The sequence below is a fragment of the Microtus pennsylvanicus genome, chromosome 12 (genome assembly GCF_037038515.1).
Source record: "Microtus pennsylvanicus isolate mMicPen1 chromosome 12, mMicPen1.hap1, whole genome shotgun sequence".
NCBI classification, from domain to species: domain Eukaryota; kingdom Metazoa; phylum Chordata; class Mammalia; order Rodentia; family Cricetidae; genus Microtus; species Microtus pennsylvanicus.
Genome location: NC_134590.1, coordinates 29,645,379 through 29,664,131, shown reverse-complemented (window position 1 = coordinate 29,664,131; position 18,753 = coordinate 29,645,379). Strand labels below are relative to the sequence as shown.

General features: G+C 45.1%; 1 protein-coding gene across 1 annotated transcript in view; it reads right to left on the bottom strand.

Annotated features, from left to right (window-relative positions):
• Nucleotides 1-17,655: 17,655 nt before the first annotated feature.
• Txk (TXK tyrosine kinase) overlaps nt 17,656-18,753 on the bottom strand; it is a 53,361-nt gene continuing 52,263 nt past the window's right edge. The window contains exon 15 of the mRNA XM_075943233.1: nt 17,656-18,554. Within this exon, the coding sequence (XP_075799348.1) occupies nt 18,486-18,554 (69 nt within the window). The 3' untranslated portion in view covers nt 17,656-18,485. The remainder of the gene's footprint in view (nt 18,555-18,753) is intronic.

The following is an 18,753-nucleotide window of genomic DNA, read 5'->3' as shown; positions in this document are numbered from 1 at the left end:
AATTCTAATGAACAAGACTTGAAGAAAACAGACAGCAGAAATCCCTCTGGGCACAATGAAACAGGGTTTTATTGCACCATGGTTACCAAGACTGAACTAAATTCCTTCCAAGTAATCTTGCATGCACACACAAAAAAGAGGGCAAAGTTTCCTAGTGTTTGGGGAGCCTGCTTCTCAGGACCACAGGACATAAGCATCCACAATGCAGCAATTCTGCCCCTGCACCAAGTACTGAGAAAGACATTCAGCCAAGATAAGTCACAGCACAGAGGTCCCCTGAGTCAGAGGAAAGGCAGGCTACAAAATGATGTTGCCGGCACTGTGGGAACGAAACTGGTTTAGAAACAGGCAGGGCTTAGGGAGCTTGATATGATTCAAGTTATACACAAGAGTTCCACTACAGGGTAGCACCTGCTGATTGAAGATTAGCCTGCAGCAGAAAGGAGAAAGAAAACTGGTCCAGCAAGATCAAGTGCTGCCATAAAGTGGCCATGTGACCCACTGTCCCAGGAGCTGAGCGATTCCCAGTCTACCATCTCCATCCAACACATCTGGGTGTCTACTGTCTCCAAAAGGGGACAAATGAAATAGATCAAAGAGGGTTGCTAAGTAGAAACATGTATAAAAGAAAATTGGAATGACTAATTAAAAATAAATTCATTGATTTTCAATTCTCAAATTAACTGCAGACTCCACAAAGTAACAAGCCCTATTTTAAAAAAATATTGGAACTTAAACTGGGCACTGGTGGTACACTCCTTTAATCCCAGCACTCAGGAGGCAGAGGCAGGCAAATCTCTGAGTTTGGGGCAAGCCTGGTCTACAGAGTGAGGTTGAGGAAACCCAGGGACTAAGCAAGACAGAAATCTCAAGGTCCAAATCAGGAGCAGAAGGAGAGAGAGCACGAGCAAGGAACTCAGGACCGTGAGGGGTGCACCCACACACTGAGACAATGGGGATGTTCTATCGGGAACTCATCAAGGCCAGCTGGCCTGTGATGGGGGAGTGTCATATGTCAATCTGTTGATTTCATTGACTAAGCAATAAAGGAACTGCCTTGGCCCATTTCATTGGTTAGAAGATAGGTGGGAGGAGTAGACAGAACAGAATGCCGGGAGGAAGAGGAAGTGAGGTCAGACTCCACAGCTCTCCTCTCGGGAGCAGACGCCGCAAGAGAGACGCCATGCTACCTGCTCCAGGGAAGACGCACGCTATGAAGCTCCCACCCAGGATGGACTTAGGCTAGAATCTTCCCGGTAAGCGCACCTAGGGGCGCTACACAGATGATTAGAAATGGGCTAAATTAATATGTGAGAATTAGCCTAGAAGAGGCTAGATAGAAATGGGCCAGAGCAGTGTTTAAAAGAATACAGTGTCCGTGTAATTATTTCGGGGCATAAGCTAACCTAGCCGGGCAGGCCGGGCTGGGGTGTTGGGAACGCAGCCCCGCTGCCGCTCATATTACTACAAATGACGCCCAGACGTGTGGCTAACTGAGTCCACAAAAAACCTGAGAAGGCTTAAAAATAAGGGAGAGAGAGTTTAACACAGATTTTTGCTGTTTGTTGGTGGCGTGCTGTAGAGAGATTTCCTGATTCGGCAACAGCAGCAGAAAAAACGCTGTGTCATTTCAAAGCATGGCTTCCTGGGGCTGTGCCGCCAGTGCAAACTCTGGCTTTATGTTTGTGTTCCCACTTGGGATCGGAAGGAGAGTGCTCTGAGACCGTGCTGATGGCTCTCAGCGCTCCCCGCCTGCACCTGGGCAGACGGCAGAATCAGGCTTAGGCAGGCGGAAGAGCATGGCGGATTCCTGCCGCCATACAGGGACGTGTTTTCAGACTGCGCAGTGCTCTGCGTGTCAGATTTGGATGTTACTTGGATGAAAAGAATTTCTGTGCTGCACGCTCAGTCTCAGAATTAAAATGCTGAGTGCCGTTCCTACCTGGTAGCCCCAAGAGGCTTCCTGACTCAGCTTCAGCTGCAAAGCCTGCAGCTCATTAAGAGGTCCTGCCACGAAACATTTAAACGGTGTTGATGAAAAGCTGAACACATGCTTTTCGGTTTTCAACCTTAGCAGGAAAGAAGCTGCGCTGTTTAAAAATGCCGGCTTTCTGGGCTGTCCTGCCAGGGCAAACTCTGACTGTTTGAGGCAGGAGGACCGGCTACCGAGAGAGGACTTGAGTGTTGTCTGTTGTAGCTCGCTGGCTGGCAGGGACCTTGAAACGTCAGTTGTGGCTATAAACATGGCTACAGCCAGTACCTCAGCCGTGAGGCTGAAAAGCTAAGGAATGGGCTACATCTAGCCGGCAAAGCCACGCCTTTAGTCCTAGTGATATTGCTTGGTAAATTAAAGGCTCTTGTGGTCAGAAAAAGAGATATACAGTAAAGAGAGATTCAAAGACAGAGAAAATTTCTGAATGGTTTAAAGTGTGTTAAAAATATATGCAGACTAAAAGTTAAAATTTGTAAAGTAAACCTCTGTGACTTCAAGGTGTGGTAGCACACGCCTTTAATCCCAGTGCCTAAAAGGCAGAGACAAACAGATCTCTGTGAGTTCAAGGTGTAGCAAACACCTTTAATCCCAATGCCTGGGAGGCAGAGACAGGCGGATCTCTGAGAGTTCAAAGACAGCCTGGTCTACAGGGTTATTCCAGGTCAAAGATATGCGCTCAAAAAGCAAAAAGTTAACCTATGAATGTCACAGCTTAGTTTCTTAAGCGCCTAATGATTTAAAGGCGAAAATCAAAAGTGCTCCTGGATAGTAAAAAATTGCAGATTCACAATAGGACAGATTCAGACCGCTAAACTAGTCACAGTGTTGGATGAATGTACGTAGGCTTGGGAGAGAGAAGAAAAAGAATATAGAGAATAAAGTTAATGGTTTAAAAAAAAAAGGTAAAGTCTTTAAAGAGACAGGATAAAGTAAAGTGATAGAGTAAAAATAAGCCGCGTAAAGATGAAAAATTCACAGAGAGTCTGGATTATGTACATTGTGTTTTCTTTAAAATTTTTGACTGTAAAGGAGCTAAGTACAGACAGACATTTCATTATATGGACTGCCAAATGGAACCAGAACGGATATGATAAGGGTATTATGATTTCAGAATTTGGGTTTAAGGACATGATGCTTTGGAAAGGAGTTTTTTATTTTGTTTTCACAGAGGATGAGACCCTGTTCATTTCTTCTATTCCGATTTGGTATGATGGACCACGTCCTCCTGAAGGGTTGCTGTGAACATCTTCAGAAAATTGCCTTGCTCAACTGCCAACTGAGATAAACCTGGCACACAGGTTACACCCTAAAATCATTAACGACGCCCCCATTCAGCAGGAAGCAGTTTGGAGAGAAAAAACTGTGCCCATGTTCCCAAATATAGTTTATAAATGTTCTTTTACATTTAAAGGGGGATATGATATAGACATGAATAATTTGCATTAGTATAGATTTTGCTTTATTGATAGAGATTTACGGTCAATTTTGTTATATGTATAAATGTTTCTGATGTAACTTTTACTTGATAACTGTTTTGTTATATGTAATTTTGCTAGGTTGAAGTTAAAGCCTTCCTTTTTTTGTTTAAACAGAAAAAGGGGAAGTGATGGGGGAGTGTCATATGTCAATCTGTTGATTTCATTGACTAAGCAATAAAGGAACTGCCTTGGCCCATTTCATTGGTTAGAAGATAGGTGGGAGGAGTAGACAGAACAGAATGCCGGGAGGAAGAGGAAGTGAGGTCAGACTCCACAGCTCTCCTCTCGGGAGCAGACGCCGCAAGAGAGACGCCATGCTACCTGCTCCAGGGAAGACGCACGCTATGAAGCTCCCACCCAGGATGGACTTAGGCTAGAATCTTCCCGGTAAGCGCACCTAGGGGCGCTACACAGATGATTAGAAATGGGCTAAATTAATATGTGAGAATTAGCCTAGAAGAGGCTAGATAGAAATGGGCCAGAGCAGTGTTTAAAAGAATACAGTGTCCGTGTAATTATTTCGGGGCATAAGCTAACCTAGCCGGGCAGGCCGGGCTGGGGTGTTGGGAACGCAGCCCCGCCGCCGCTCCATATTACTACAGGCCTGGGTCTGAAAAAGCAGGGGATAAATCCGGACTAGCTGAACACAGCGGACAATGAGAAATACTGAGAACTCAAGAACAATCGCAGTGGGTTTTTGATCCTACTGCACGCACTGGCTTTGTGGGAGCCTAGGCAGTTTGGATGCTCAACTTACTAGCCCTGGATAGAGGTGGGCGGTCCTTGGGCTTCCCACAGGTCAGGGAACCCTAATTGCTCTTCGAGCAGATGAGGGAGAGGGACTTGATCAGGGGAGGGGGAGGGAAATGGGAGGCAGTGGCGGGGAGGAGGCAGAAATCCTTAATAAATAAATAAATTTAAAAAAAATAAATAAAATAAAATAAAGAAAAGAATAACAGAAAAAAAAGAAAAATTCAAAAGAAAAAAATAAGGAACTTCTGGCTTTTCCTGAGATTTCCTGAAACTCTACATGTAGTGTGCCCACTGATGAGAATTCTAGCTTCTCCATCTTGCCAGTGTCTAAGAGACTACAACATCCTGCCTCGGCCGTGGACTTTCAGTTGTTTCCACTGTATTTTCCCTGCATTGTTCAGCTTTGACCCCATAGCTATTCCGGTTTCTGATACCTGCCTTAGAGTTTGTCCATCAGTGAAATAGCAGAATGGCCCAGACACGTGATGACTTAGCCAGGCACAACCAGGTAAGTCTGTTAGTCACCAGGCACTGGGGAATATGCTTCTTCTTTCATCCTGCCCTTTAACAAACCTCACAGCTATCATCAATGCAGAGCAAAGGTATGCTCACAGGGCTTTAACCCACTACCATGATTGTGGTCTGTCAGCACAGACCTTCAGCTAAAGAGGTATCGATCTCGGTTGTTGTTGTTTTGGGGGAGGGCTGTTAGAGAGAGGGTTTTCTCACTCTCCAGTCTAATGTTTTCTGGCAGCAGAAAACCTGAAGAGAATTACGATTAAATGAGTTCCTGATGGAGGAGCCCTCCGAATAGGATCAGTGGCCTTGTAAAAAGAGACACCAGGAATCTCGTTCTGTCTTCCTCTCTCACGTAAGACATTGCAAGAACTTGGTCGTCTACTGCCAGGAAGAGAGCCTCCTCAGACCCCACCATGCTGGATCCCTGAGCATGAAGTTCCCATATCGATGAAGTGCACTTCCTCTCACCCTGGACAATCATCCTTACTGAATTCTAGCAGCTCTGGGAGATCTGGGCTAACCCCATTTTACAGCGATCTGGGCTGCTGTCCCCATTTTACAGAGTTTGAGGATCCAGTGGTTGGCTCAAACCACTAAAAACGAGTACATAGCGAGGCTGGGAGTACTAGTTCCATCCCTTGTTGTTGAGATAAATACCCAACAGAAGCAGCTTAGAGGAACAAGCATTTGTTTTGGCACATGATTAGATGACGAGAAGGTGGCAGGAACATTAAGTGACTGGTCACATTCCCGCCAAAGTCAGGAAGTGGGATGGCAGATGCTGGTCCTCTGCTCTCTCGCTTTTATCGTTTGGGTCCCCAGATGATGCCACCTACATTCAGGGTGCCTGTTCTTCATCAGCTAAGCATCTCTGGAGATGCCCCCAGATACCTATCCAGAGGTTTATTCCCTAAGTGATTCTAAAGCCCATCAAGTTGACAGTCAATATTGACGGCCCCAACTGGACTGGACCACTACTAGTCCTGGGCATTGGTGATAGTCACCCTATTAGTAGTATTATCAATACAGCGAAGAGTTTGATGGCCACTTCCAGGCAGATGTACTGAACAATAGCTACTGTGCATAAAGTCAGCAGAGATGTATCATTTCTGAGCTGAATTAACTCTGGGTAATTAAACATGAGACTAATAGCTTAAAGAAGTAGGGACTCATTTATCTCCTGCAACAAGCCTGCAGCTCAGCACGTCTGGAAAGAATGCAAGCTCGCCCCACATTGTGGTGGTTTGAGAATGGCCTCCAGAGGTTTGTAGATCTGAATGCTTGGTCACCAGGAAGTGGCACTATTTGAAAGGATTGGGAGGTGCAGCCTTCTTGAAGGAAGCGTGTCACTGGAGGTGGGCTTTGAGGGTTTCAAAAGCACAAGCCAGGCCCAATGTCTCTCTCTTCCTGCCACCTGTGGATCCTGATGAAGAAGGCTCAGCTGCTTCTGCCTTCTTGCCCCACGCTCCCTGCCATGAAACTAACAGACTAAAGCTCAGAAACTGTGAGCAAGCTTCAGTTAAATGCTTTCTTTTCTAAGCCGTACCATGATGTCTCTGCAGAGCAATAGAACACATACCATGAGTAATGTTGTCTGATACATAGCAAAAGCACACTAGGCCTAGATCTTTTTTTTTCTTTTGAGTCAACATGTCTCCTGCTGTATTTATGGTAATAAGGAAGCAGACTCCAGTTTTTATGGCTGCTGGCAGCTTCTGAGTCCAGCCACTTCCCCATTCTCTTCTGTCCCACACCTGTGCAGGGTGTTGAGAAAGCCTGGGTGCTATTTTTTTTTTTCTGGCAGTTTGAACTTTAAATCCACAAACCTCAGACCCTTGAACAAACCCAGAGGAAGTCCTCCTGCATGTGAGGCATCTCCCCAGCCCCAGGTGTGTTTTTGAAACCTTCCTTTATTTATAAGTCAGGTTTCCTCTCCCAGCACCCTGCTGAGTCTGCAGAGGGAGGCTGTAGCAGTGGAAGGACGACAGGGCTGGAGCACCTTTGCCGTCAATTCGGAGCGTGTTAGAAAGGCGGGATCTGAGGTCCCACTCCACACCTTCTGAGTCAGACTTTGCACCTCTCTCCAGATGCCCATGTGTATATTAAAGTTTGAGAGACATAACCTAAAATACTCTGGCTTTCACATTCGGATGCTATCAGAATAACCTGAAAAATATAAATACCTACCGTTGGGATTTGAATCAGCTGGGGCTGTGGTATGACCTGAGTGTTGGTTTTGTTTTTTTTTTCCAAAGCTCCCCTAAACGATTCAAATCATCAATGAATTACAGGCTTAGGATGTGGCTCTCAACTCTGAGGTTCTTAGAAAGCCGGGGTGGGAGGGGCGCCGGGGGTGTGTGTGGAAGGGTTCTAAAACAGTGATGTTCGGCAAACACCGAGAGCTTAAATCAGGACTAGAAGGTGGGTTAGAATATGAACAGGCTCAGGAGTATTTTTGAGACGCTCTCAGATGCATCTTGTGAGAAAGTACCACACCAGGAAGAGGAAATTTAAAGGCGCACATCCTTTGGCGCAGTGGTTTGTGGGTAGACGAAGGACCACGATCTTTGATGGCTTGAAGACCCTGCAGAGTTAGGAGGGTGCAGTTTGCTGGAATCTGGAAGGTGGCCACGAGCAGCTGCAGTGAGTTAAGCCCTGAGCAGAGGCTGATAGAGCAGGAGGCTGAGGCAGCAGCTGGAATGTGAGTTCCCTGTTTCGGTGCTTTGAGCTATTCTCAGGACCCAAGTAGTATGCCCAGAGCCCAGTCCTTCCTGTCTGTGTTCAGTAGGAGCCCCTGAGCAGCAGGGTTGAGATACCGTTCAAGAGCAAGGTGACCTACAGTCTCCAGAAAATCCTGGTTTATGACAGTTCTGGTGACGTTTTACCGTCCAGGAAAAACTTTGTTGCCTGGTCAGGTCAGAAGAGACCAGCCTATGCCAGTCACTAACTGCTCAAGGGCAACCATGGTGATAAGAATGTTGTTGTGAGCCCAGAGGTGCCAGGGGACACTGGTCCCTGGTCCCGTGCAAACTTCCCTTTTCCTTCTCACCGTTGCAAGGTCACCTACCTGGCTGCGCTCTGCTCTGGAAAGATTGGGTCAATCTAGACAGAAATTCTTTCCCACCAATCTGTGCCTATACTAAGTCAGCTGTTAAGTATTTTCATATCACCTGGGATAATAACACGCCTGTCCCTTCTACACCTACATTACATGTTGGGCAAGGACAGAGGGAAGGGGAGGAAAACCTGAGGCACACCCACTTTACCTAAGGAGAATATTCTCATGGTTGCTCTTAAATTACAGGTTAAAACACTTCACGTTTCCCAGCCCTACCAGCCAGTAGGGGACATGAGGAAAATCAGAGCAATTATACACAGGGTAAAGAAGGTATAGGTTGCCCGCATTACTAAGAAAAGAGGGCAAGTTCCATCCCCACTGAGCATATAACAGTAATCTGCTTCCTCTACACCCAAACTATGCATTCATAATTCCGTGGATGTCCATTAATCTGATATCGGATCCTAAGACAATACATTCCTCTCCATTTAAAAATGGAAAGTGGGATCTAGAAAAATGTATATGAGTGAAATTATTCTAGGAAAAGCAAGATATATGCACAAGAAGGACCACTGACTGAGGTCATCAGATGGACCCAGATGGTACACTAGCCCACAACTGTCACAAGAATAATGAGTTAGCCCAGAATCCCCAGAGGAAAGATGTTTACCAGCCCAGCTCCCCTTTCTGGAAGATGAAGACTTGCGTGGTCCCATTACGCCTGTTCTTTGGATTATATTATGAATGTTTCTTTCCTCTGCTTTATTCTGGGCTCTGTGATGCAGGTGAATAAATAGACAAGATCCTTGTTCTTCCCAGTGTTATAGTTGCAGGGGCAGAGAGCAAAAAACAGACCAAAGGAAACCCCCATGAAAAAGTAAAAAGATGGAATTTGTTTATATACTGTGCAGGAAAAGACAAGAGTTTCTCTCCATGTAGAGCTATGATTTAAAAGTGTAGAGGAAGTCAAGGGAGGGCTATGATTAGCCAGAGTGTCAAATCTATGTTAATAATGCCTTCAGCCCTTCTAACAGCTCTCAGATTCTGTTTCCAAGATGAGTGGTCTTCTATGTGAGTGGACTCCATTCCCGACTCTTAAGGGAATGTATAGTCAAGCTTAGCCAGACAAAGCACTCCAGTGCCCTGGTTACTCAGCTGTGTTCCAGGTGGACAAATGAATCGACGCAGTCAGAGGAGTTCAGGACTGATGGAGGTGCTGGGCCAAATATGTTCTCTCCTCCAGGATGGTGCTAAGGACTGACATAAGATGGGTGTCTTAGTTACAATTTCTATTGCTGTGAAGAGACACCATGACCAAGGCAACTCTTATAAAGAAAAACAATTATTGGGGCTTGCTTATAGTTCAGCAATTTAATCCATTAGGCAGTAAGCAACGGTGGCATTCAAGTGAATGTGGTGCTGGAAAAGGAGCTGAGAGTTCTGGCAGTAGGAAGAGAGAGCCTTTGAGCCTGGTTTGAGCTTCTGAAACCTCAAAGCCTTCCCCAGTGACATACTTCCTCCAAAAGGCCACACCTAGTCCAACAAGGCCGTACCTCTTCATAGTGCCACTCCCTATGGGCCTATGGTGCGATTTTATTCAAAATACAATGGGTGATTACTATATCCACCTCTTTTGTTTGTTTTTCAAGACAGGGTTTCTCTGTAGCTTTGGAGCCTGTCCTGGAACTAGCTCTTGTAGACCAGGCTGGCCTCGAACTCACAGAGATCCACCTGCCTCTGCCTCCCATGTGCCTCCACTGCCCAGCTAACAATATTCACCTCTCTTCTGTGAGAAGGAGAAATGGAGGCGCTTGAGGAACAGGAGCGCCCCACCCAAACCTGAACTTCACAGAGTCTAATTCCTTTCCAACCTCAGCACCATTGCCTTTTTGAGCTGTGCAATTCTATGTTTTGAAGAAGCTGTGCACTGTCCCGTGTTTAAACATATCACTATTTTCTTCCTCCTACCTGCGACACCCAGGTGCTCACCAGTGCCTGTCCGGATTACACTCTTGTCTTCTTCAGTTTGATGTGACTTCTTCTTGATCTGAAAGTAGTGTGGGAGCTGGAGAGATGGCACCACGGCCAAGAGCACTTGCTGCTCTTGCAAAGAACCAAGTTCAGCTCCCAGAAAGCAGCTCACAACCACCTGTAACTACAGTTCTAGGGAATCCTGTCCGATCCTATAGGAGGTCCTCTTCTGGCCTCCATGAGCACTGTGCATCTATGGTGCATAGAACGCATACACACGGGCAGCACATTCATATACATAAAATACATTTTCTAGTTCACAAAGAAAGTAGCATGAAGTCACCCTGGCTGGCGGAGGAATATGATTTCCCTGTTCTCTCTCCCCGCCACTAACCAGGTATGAAGGCATGGTGCTGACTTGAAACGGACATGCCTTTTGGCATCCATCCCCGCTCTCCCGCTGCCAAGCACGCGGTGCTGTTGGGTCCCTCTCATGGACAGCAAGGATCCCATCATAGGGACACAAGGCAGTGAGTAAGAAGTGCCCCTGTGATGGCTGACATTGTGTTCTAAGTTGCTTCAGAGATCTCTAAAACAAAAATGCCTCTAACCCATAAGCCCCACTTGCCCAAGGATGGATAATTTCCCAGAATGCTAGGGGCTGTTGATCATGTAATATATCAATCCATGTGTTTTCAGTTCTGCAAACAAACTTGGTTGCCCCAACTGCACAGGACGCACTTAATCACACGTAGGCAGGAAGGACATCAGGATCTATGCTTGCCCCGGACTGGACAAAGGCGAGAAGTGCATGGCCTTGTGGATTTTGCCTTTATACGTCCCTAACAAATATAATTCGGTGCCATACTCTGGGAACCCCAGCTATGGACCTGGTCAGTGTTTAGTAAAGCTTGCTTCAAATTTGGCTCAAACACTGTGGTAGTGGTCTTATTCTTACCCGATGGGATTGACACCTCTACCGGAAGAGCTGGCAGAGTGTGCTGAAGGAGTTTGGCTGGATATGCATAACAATGAGCTATCTTCAGAGCAGCCAGAATGAGAGTCTTGCATGTGGCTGATGAGTCCCGTGTGGCCTAGCAGGTGTTCTTCTAGGGTCCCACCTCCTCTTCCCCGCAAAGCTTCCTTATATTTATTTATTTAATCCTACAAATCCTTCAGACATCTGATGAAGACTTTATACTCCTTCTTGGAGGAATGTTTTTTTTTAATATTTATTTATTATGGATACAATATTCTGTCTGTGTGTATGCCTTCAGGCCAGAAGAGGGCACCAGACCTCATTACAGATGGTTGTGAGCCACCATGTGGTTGCTGGGAATTGAACTCAGGATCTTTGGAAGAGCAGGCAATGCTCTTAACCTCTGAGCCATCTCTCCAGCTCCTTGGAGGAATGTTTTTAAAGTGTAAAGCGGATATCTGCAGATTTAGGAAGGGAACCAAGTCCACTGGCATGAAGTTATCAGAATACCTTAGAGCTAATGTGTGGTTTGTGATGGGTCTGCTTTTACTTTGTCGAAGGTGACCTAGTGGTAGTCCGACACACACTGTGACCTGTATAGCGATGAATATAAACATAGCGTTTATATAAATAGAAAATCTTGAGGAAGCCAGAATAACTCCCACATGATTTGAAAATGATCGTCTTTTTCTATTTTGACTGTCACAGAACATGATTATTCTAGTACTAAGATTTTTTGTTTTCAGCCGTGTCCACCACGTGTGAAGCTGTGAGAAACGCTAGCGTTTTGGTCAAATTTTATTCATGATCTCTCCGTTGCTAAGTCGTGCTTCCAGCCTTGAGTAGTAATTGCCCTCTCTGCAAGGGGACAGTCCCCCACCCCTCTCTGGGTGTGCACTCTCGGATGCACGTGTGTACATGTGTAGACCTGAGGACACAGATGGTTGTCTTTCCTCGGGCACCATCTACCTTGACTTCTAAGATGGAGTCTCTCTCAGTAGGCTAGGCTGGAGGCTCAGCCCCACGATCCACCTGTTGCTACCCCCTCAACACCTGAGCCACCACACTCAGCGTTTTCTCACAGGCTCTGGGCGTGAACTCTGGTCTTCTTGTTTGCCTGACAAAGACTGCTCTATCCCTCAGTGCCACCCTCCACTAATGTCTCTTAGCACGCCTAGCCGCCACTCCTGAGGGAGGAGCACTGTAGACATCTACAGGCTGAGGTTGTCTCTTTCCTTCCAACAGACTGTACAAACTGAAGTGTGGAAACTGCTGAGACGGAATGCAGAGTGACAAGAACACTCAGGTCTGGAGAAACAAGATTCGGGATAAAGTCAGTTAGCCACAAGGAACTAGGAAATCTGTCCCTTGCCCAAGTCTCTCTCCTACACACACACAATCATCATCATCCTCTTCCTTAGGAAACCTTGAAAAGATGGTCAGCACACCTCAGAGTTGCTAGTGTTGGAAAGATGTTTCCATGGAAATTCAACTCAAGGCAGACACAAGCAAAGAACACAAGTACAACGCAGGCAGAGGAGCAGGATCCGTTATGGAAGGAAACAGAAGCATTTCTGTTTGCTTTTGCTTTCTGTGGGAATCAAGGAGTTTGTGGCCCTCCGGGACTGGGCACCTAACATCACCCCCACATTGCCCAGGATGACATTCAATTGAATTAGAGCAATTAATCTGAATGTCACAAAAGAGGGCTAGGTAGAGGCTGTTGCTGGGGGTGGCAGTGGGGGAGCAAAGTGTGCACCTGCAAACCCCTGACATCCTGAGGTGAGCGAGTTATGTGATGGGTGTTGAGGAAAGTTTGTCACCTGTCCCAGCGGTAGCCTGGCTCCCCTGAGCTCTTTTTCCTAAACCCAGCTAATCCTGAGAAGCCAGTTTAGCAACAATTTCCCCACCCTGATGATATCTGATCAAATTCCTCATCAACACACTGAACGTCAAAATTCTTATCCTAATCCTTATCTAGCCAAAAGGTTAACCTCTGGTTAGTCCAGCCTAGCAAGGTTGCCTTTGCCCTTGATTTCCCCATCAGGAACCCTGGTACCACTGACCCCTCTCTCTCTATCCCCTCTCTCCACCAGTCCCTATCCTTTCTGTATTATTGAAAGCTGCTTCATAATATCATCATAATCTTTACCCGCACTGCAATCATATTTGAAACAAACAAACAAACTTCCTTACCATTTTCGCAAATGCCAAGATAGACTTTCTTACTCTAAGAATGGGAAGATGAGTCCAGGCCAAGTAGAGAGACTAAAGCCTGAAGAAAATGACCTTCCTGAAAGCAGTAACTACCTGGTGACTGAACCCACTGTCAGTTTGGGAGATTCCTTCAGGAAGACTCTTCAGGTCTGACAGTAACAGAATGCCGGAGACACCTACACCTGGCCAAGAACAATGGAACACACAGGTTCTGAGACAGCTCCCTCACCTGGCCCTCAGCTCTGTTGTCCACGCAAAATCTTGCGGTTCTTACCTATCCCAGTTCCTTTACTTTCCTGATTAGGCCAAGCATTGCATCAGTCTCCATGCAAACCCCTACACTTGTTCAGCCAGATCGATCAGCTTTCTCATCAAATATTTAAAAACACCCAGGCTCCTTGCAAGGCAATTAGAGATGCAAAAACCCACATGAGTGAGACTGTGTGTGTGTCTGTGTGTGTCTGTGTGTGTCTGTGTGTGTCTGTGTGTGTCTGTGTGTGTGTGCGTGTGTCTGTGTGTGTGTGTCTGTGTGTGTGTGCGTGTGTCTGTGTGTGTGTGTGTCTGTGTGTGTGTGCGTGTGTCTGTGTGTGTGTGCGTGTGTGTGTGTGCGTGTGTCTGTGTGTGCGTGCGTGTTTAGTTACAGTAAACTTACATCTTTCCTGTCTCCATTTGTCAAGTTCTCTTGCCAAATTCTCCCTTTCCGCCCTGCATTGTACCTCTATGTTTTCTTTTTGTAGCACCTAAAATCTATTCAGTTTTCCCCAGTATTTTAAATTGCATCTGGAATATATTGCAATGGTGACAGCAAAGAGTGAGGAACAGAGATTATATTGCATCATTGCTCGCCGACAAAACCTAACTTGATCCAGGTCATCTTTAAAAGTCTTTAGGCCACTTTCATGGCCAGGCGTAACTGAGGATAAGGAATAAGTGGAACCCTCAAACATGACTACTGGTAGCATCCTTGGCATCTTCATTTAGAAACACTGCTTAATACTTCCCAAAGACTAAATGTGCATATGGCTTTGATGCTGAAATTCTGCTCCTTGGCATCCACCTAACAAAAATATAGACATATTTTCACCAAAAACAGCAAAAAATCTTAATAGTTCAAAAGCTAAAAAAAAGGTGCAAATTTTCAAGAAAAGTAAAACAGCTGAGTGGAATGACTACAAAATGCAAGACAATGAAGAAATGGAAAAATAAAATATGAAGCAACTCACAGACAGACCAAAAATACATATTATTCAGTAATGGAAGCCAGGTACCAAAGAGTACTTACTATAGAATCCCATCCATATAGACACCGAGATAGCCCACACTCATCCTTGGTGTTAGAGAGCATGATACTAAAACTACTTATCGCCTGATGTGGAAGCGCATGTCTTTAATCCCGGAATCCTGAAGACAGAGGCAGGAGGACCTCTGTGAGTTCAAGGCCAGCCTGGTCTATATGGTGAGTTCTGAGACAACCAAGACTACATAGAGAGACCCTGTTTCTATTTCAAGAAAAAAAAATTAAAACAACTCTTGGGTTAGTGATTTAGTAAGGGAATGCAGATTGCTTGGAATTCTGGGGAATATCACTTCTTCGCCTGCGTCTGGCTACACTTATGTCTGCACATCATGAACTTAAGACTATCCACACACTGTGTGCTTTCATCTTCTTTAATTTTAAATTTGTTTTCAGTCAATACAGCTGCCACACCAGGCTGGGACTCAGATCGGTACATCGCTCAGCCCTCATCAGAGACGTTTCTCGCAGTAGATAGAAATTAACACAGAGACCTACAAGAGGACAGTGTGCAGAGAGTGAGAGACTTGGAGCACTCGGCCTTGAATGGGAAGTCTTTACCAAACCCCTCCCCTCAAAACTCAGGGATCCCTGCGTAAGGGAAGCCAGCAAGATTGTAAGAGTCAGAGATGGTAGAGGGCACCAAGGAAACAGCCTCTTCCAGACGCATCAGGACTGATGCACGTGAGAACTCCCAGAGCCTGTGATAGCTCGCACAACACCTGCAGAGTCAAGCCAAAGGAGATTCCAGCACAGAGAAGGGAAAATGGACATTGTCTTAATAAGGGTCTTATTGCTGTGACGAGACACCATGATCATGGCAATTCCTAGAAAAGAATACATTTAATTCGGGCTGGCCTAACAGGTTCAGAGGTTAAGTTCATTATAGTCATGGCAGGAAACATGGTGGCATGCAGGTAGACATGGCACTGGAGAGGCAGCTGAGAGTTCTACATTCAGACCAGCAGGCAGCAGGAAGAGTGACACTGGGCCTGGCTTGAACATTTGAAACCTCAAAGCCCCTCCCCCAGTGACACACAACAAGGGCACATCTACTCCAACAAGGTCATGGTACGCTATATGGGCCTATGGAGCCATTTTCATTCAAACCACCACAGATACAAAGTCCCATCTCTAACCAAGAAGTCCTCTGCAATAGATACCTTTTGGAAAAAGAGGAAACTAATTTTTTCCAATGAAGTGTCACTAAATATACCAACCACACTTAAGAGCAGGCCCAATGCCCAAAAATATTCTGTCAAAAAAAAAAGAACTCTATGTTTGTGTGTGTGTGTGTGTGTGTGTGTGTGTGTGTGTAATTTTTGCTTTGTTTTAGTTTTGCTTTTTGGTTTGATTGATTTTATGGTTTTTAGTTTTCCCTGCTCTGATTTTCACTTTTTCTGTTGTTTTCTTGTTTATTTTAGAGAAAGTAGGGAGTAAAGTGGAGACATCTGGGAGGAGTTGTGGGAGGGGAAAGAATATGATCAAAATATATGAAAAAATTTAAGAGAAGTTTCTAAAGAAAAAATCTTTTAGCTGGGAATTGAACAGAGGACTTCATACATCATAAGCATATGTAGTATTTCTGAGCTATACTCCTAGCTCTGTGTACTGATGTGTGTGAGAGTAAAGGGTGACATAGCAAGCCAATATGCTTTTCTGTAAGGCCTAGAACTTACGTAGGGAGTCTTTTAAGTTTACTTCCTCCCAGCGCCAGTCCTTTGTAAGTGACTCAATATTACATCTTAAATTTACAAGCAAATGGATGGAACTAGAAACAAAAATGATCCTGAGTGAGGTAACCCAGACCCAGAAAGATAAATATAATAGATATTCAATATATGCGGATATTAACAATTATATAAATAATAGCCAAGATACAATCCATAGACCCAAAGAGGTTAGGTCTAGAGGAAGGGACTAGGGGATACAGACACATGGATCTTCCTGGGAGGGGGAACTAGAGTAGATTTTATAGTAGAGTGGTGGCATGTGGGTCAGGAACAAGAGGATCGGGTTGGGAAGGGGAGAGAAGATGGGGTTGAGGGAAAGGATGCAGGGAGAGACAACTAGAATACTGCTCAGATAGCCCAGAGATCTAGGGAAAAACCCAATACTACTGGTCTAAAAAATAGTTACAATCAAATGATTCCTAATGATATTCTGTTATACTCATTGATCAGTGACTAGTTCAGCATTATCAGAGAGGCCTCCTCCCACAGCAGATGGGAACAATAGAGAGAAAGACCACAGCCTCACTTTTGCAAAGAGTGAGCAATTCGGACACACAGCTCTAAATAGGAAATTCCTTCCCTTAGAGCTCAGGTAATCCCACAGAAGAGGAAAAAAAAAGAGGGTGTGAGTCAGAGAGGATGGAGGGTGCCAGGGAAGAAAAGGACATGGCTAAATCAACTGAGCAAAGAACTCGCCAGAGACCGAAGCAGCAAGCTCAGGGCCAACCAGGTCTGCTCTAGGGCCTCTGCATATGTATTACAGCTTTCAGTTTAGTTTTTTTTTATACAGGACTCCCGAGTGTGTAAACAAGTGGGCCTCTGATTCTTGAGCCTTCTCTTGGGGCTCTTCCTTCTGTAGACCAGACTGGCCTCAAACTCACAGAGATCCTGCCTCTGCCTCCCTAGTGCTGGAATTGAAAATGTGTGCCACCACTTCTTGGTGAGCCTGGTCTTTTCTAATAAGAGACAGGAAGTGGGGAGATGTAGTTGGGGGAGGTGGGAAGGAACTGGGAGGAGTAGAGAGAGAGGAAACTGTAGTCAGGAAATATTTTTAAAAATTAAAGAAGAAAAATCACTAGCCACATAGAGTATAACAAAGATCATAAAGTATGTGCCCCAACAACCACCATGCAGGATGGGACAATATATGAATAATGGACTCCTACTCCTCGTAATCAGACTGTGCTTTGTACAGTGCCCTTCTCATGGTGTTTCTGAAGCACTCAAAATGATAAAACTTCCAGTCAACTTCCATAAAAAACTCTGTGATAAACTGAGAACTGTCCTGGAACTCACAGAGACCCTCTTATCTCTGCTTCACATCCTGGGATTAAAGGCATGTGCCACCATGCCCAGAGATAAATTAAGATTTAACCATGATTGTTGATTGTTTTAATTACTTACTCTGGACACATTCTTGTGGCTTCCTCTTTTGGGAAGAATTAATCATCTTATAGACAGTTCCAGAGACAGTTATTATAAGGCATTTTAGGTTGTTCCATCTCACATAAACAAAGGGTGAAATATCAGAACTAAAACTGGGCTCTGGATTTTCCTAACAGCAGATAGCATTAGAAATGGAAATTTTATCAAAATATGTTCAAAAGGGAACTTTGGCTCAGATTTTTAAGTGTCTAAAACTAGAATTCAAGAAAATTATGCCCCACAATAATCAGATATGTAGATTAAAAGAGTTTATTAAATAATATATGACAAAATTGTAAGAGACATTTTTAGAATGTTCACATAGGTTTCCAAAGCTCTGTTTTCTATAAACATTAATATAGCCCCAAACATGAAAGTCTGTAGGGAGGCTTTTGTGGTGGTTTGGAAGAAAATGTCCCCCAAAAGGAGTGGCACTATTAGGAGGTGTGACCTTGTTGGAGGAAGTTTGTCACTGTGTGGGCAGACTTTGAGGTCTCTTTTGCTCAAGCTTCATTCAGTGTTACACTCAGTCTACTTCCTGTTGCCTGCATATCAACATGTAGCAGCTCCTTCTCCAGCACCATGTCTGCCTGCACGCTGCCATGCTCCCCCGCCATGATGATAATGGACTAAACCTCTGGAACTGTAAGCCACCACCTCGATTAAATGTTGCTGTGGTCATGGCGTCTCTTCACAGCGACAGAAACTCTAAGAGAGCTTCTTTAGTCCATAAGTTGCCTTAGCCTTATGAAGAATCAGAGTTTCATGTATATTCGAGAGTTCTGAGGGTGCCTATCATGAAGAAGCCACTTGGAAGGCTGATGTTGTCTGCTTCCTTCACATATGGGATGTGACAGATAGTGGACTTCAGAAGTCCCTCCCACATGTGTAGAAAGACTATCAGAATATTTTGTACTGAAATCCGTGTGGAAAGCCTGTGACCTTTTTGCTCCATTGCCAAGCGTCAATAACCCTAATGGAAGATACTCGCTGTCAGTGACGCCCATGATTTCACCTTGTGACAGGTTTGCAAGATGACCCTGTGGGCTGGCATTCCATTTCAGGTCACCAGGTTTCGGCAATTTCTGTGAGAACCTGAAGCAGTTCGGCAAATGTCGGGCGACTTTTAGGGTTCTGGAAAAGGGAAAGAGAGCTGGTGAGCTTGACTTGCTTTTCACTCAGACATCAGCTGTGGAACTTCAGGACGAGACCTCAAGCTGTGCTGGCTCTGCACAAACTGAAGAGAAGCATCTCTTAGCTGACACACAGTGGCATGGTTTGCATGTGAGCAAGGTATGGGTGAGCGTGAAAGAGTATAGAGCATTGCACAGAT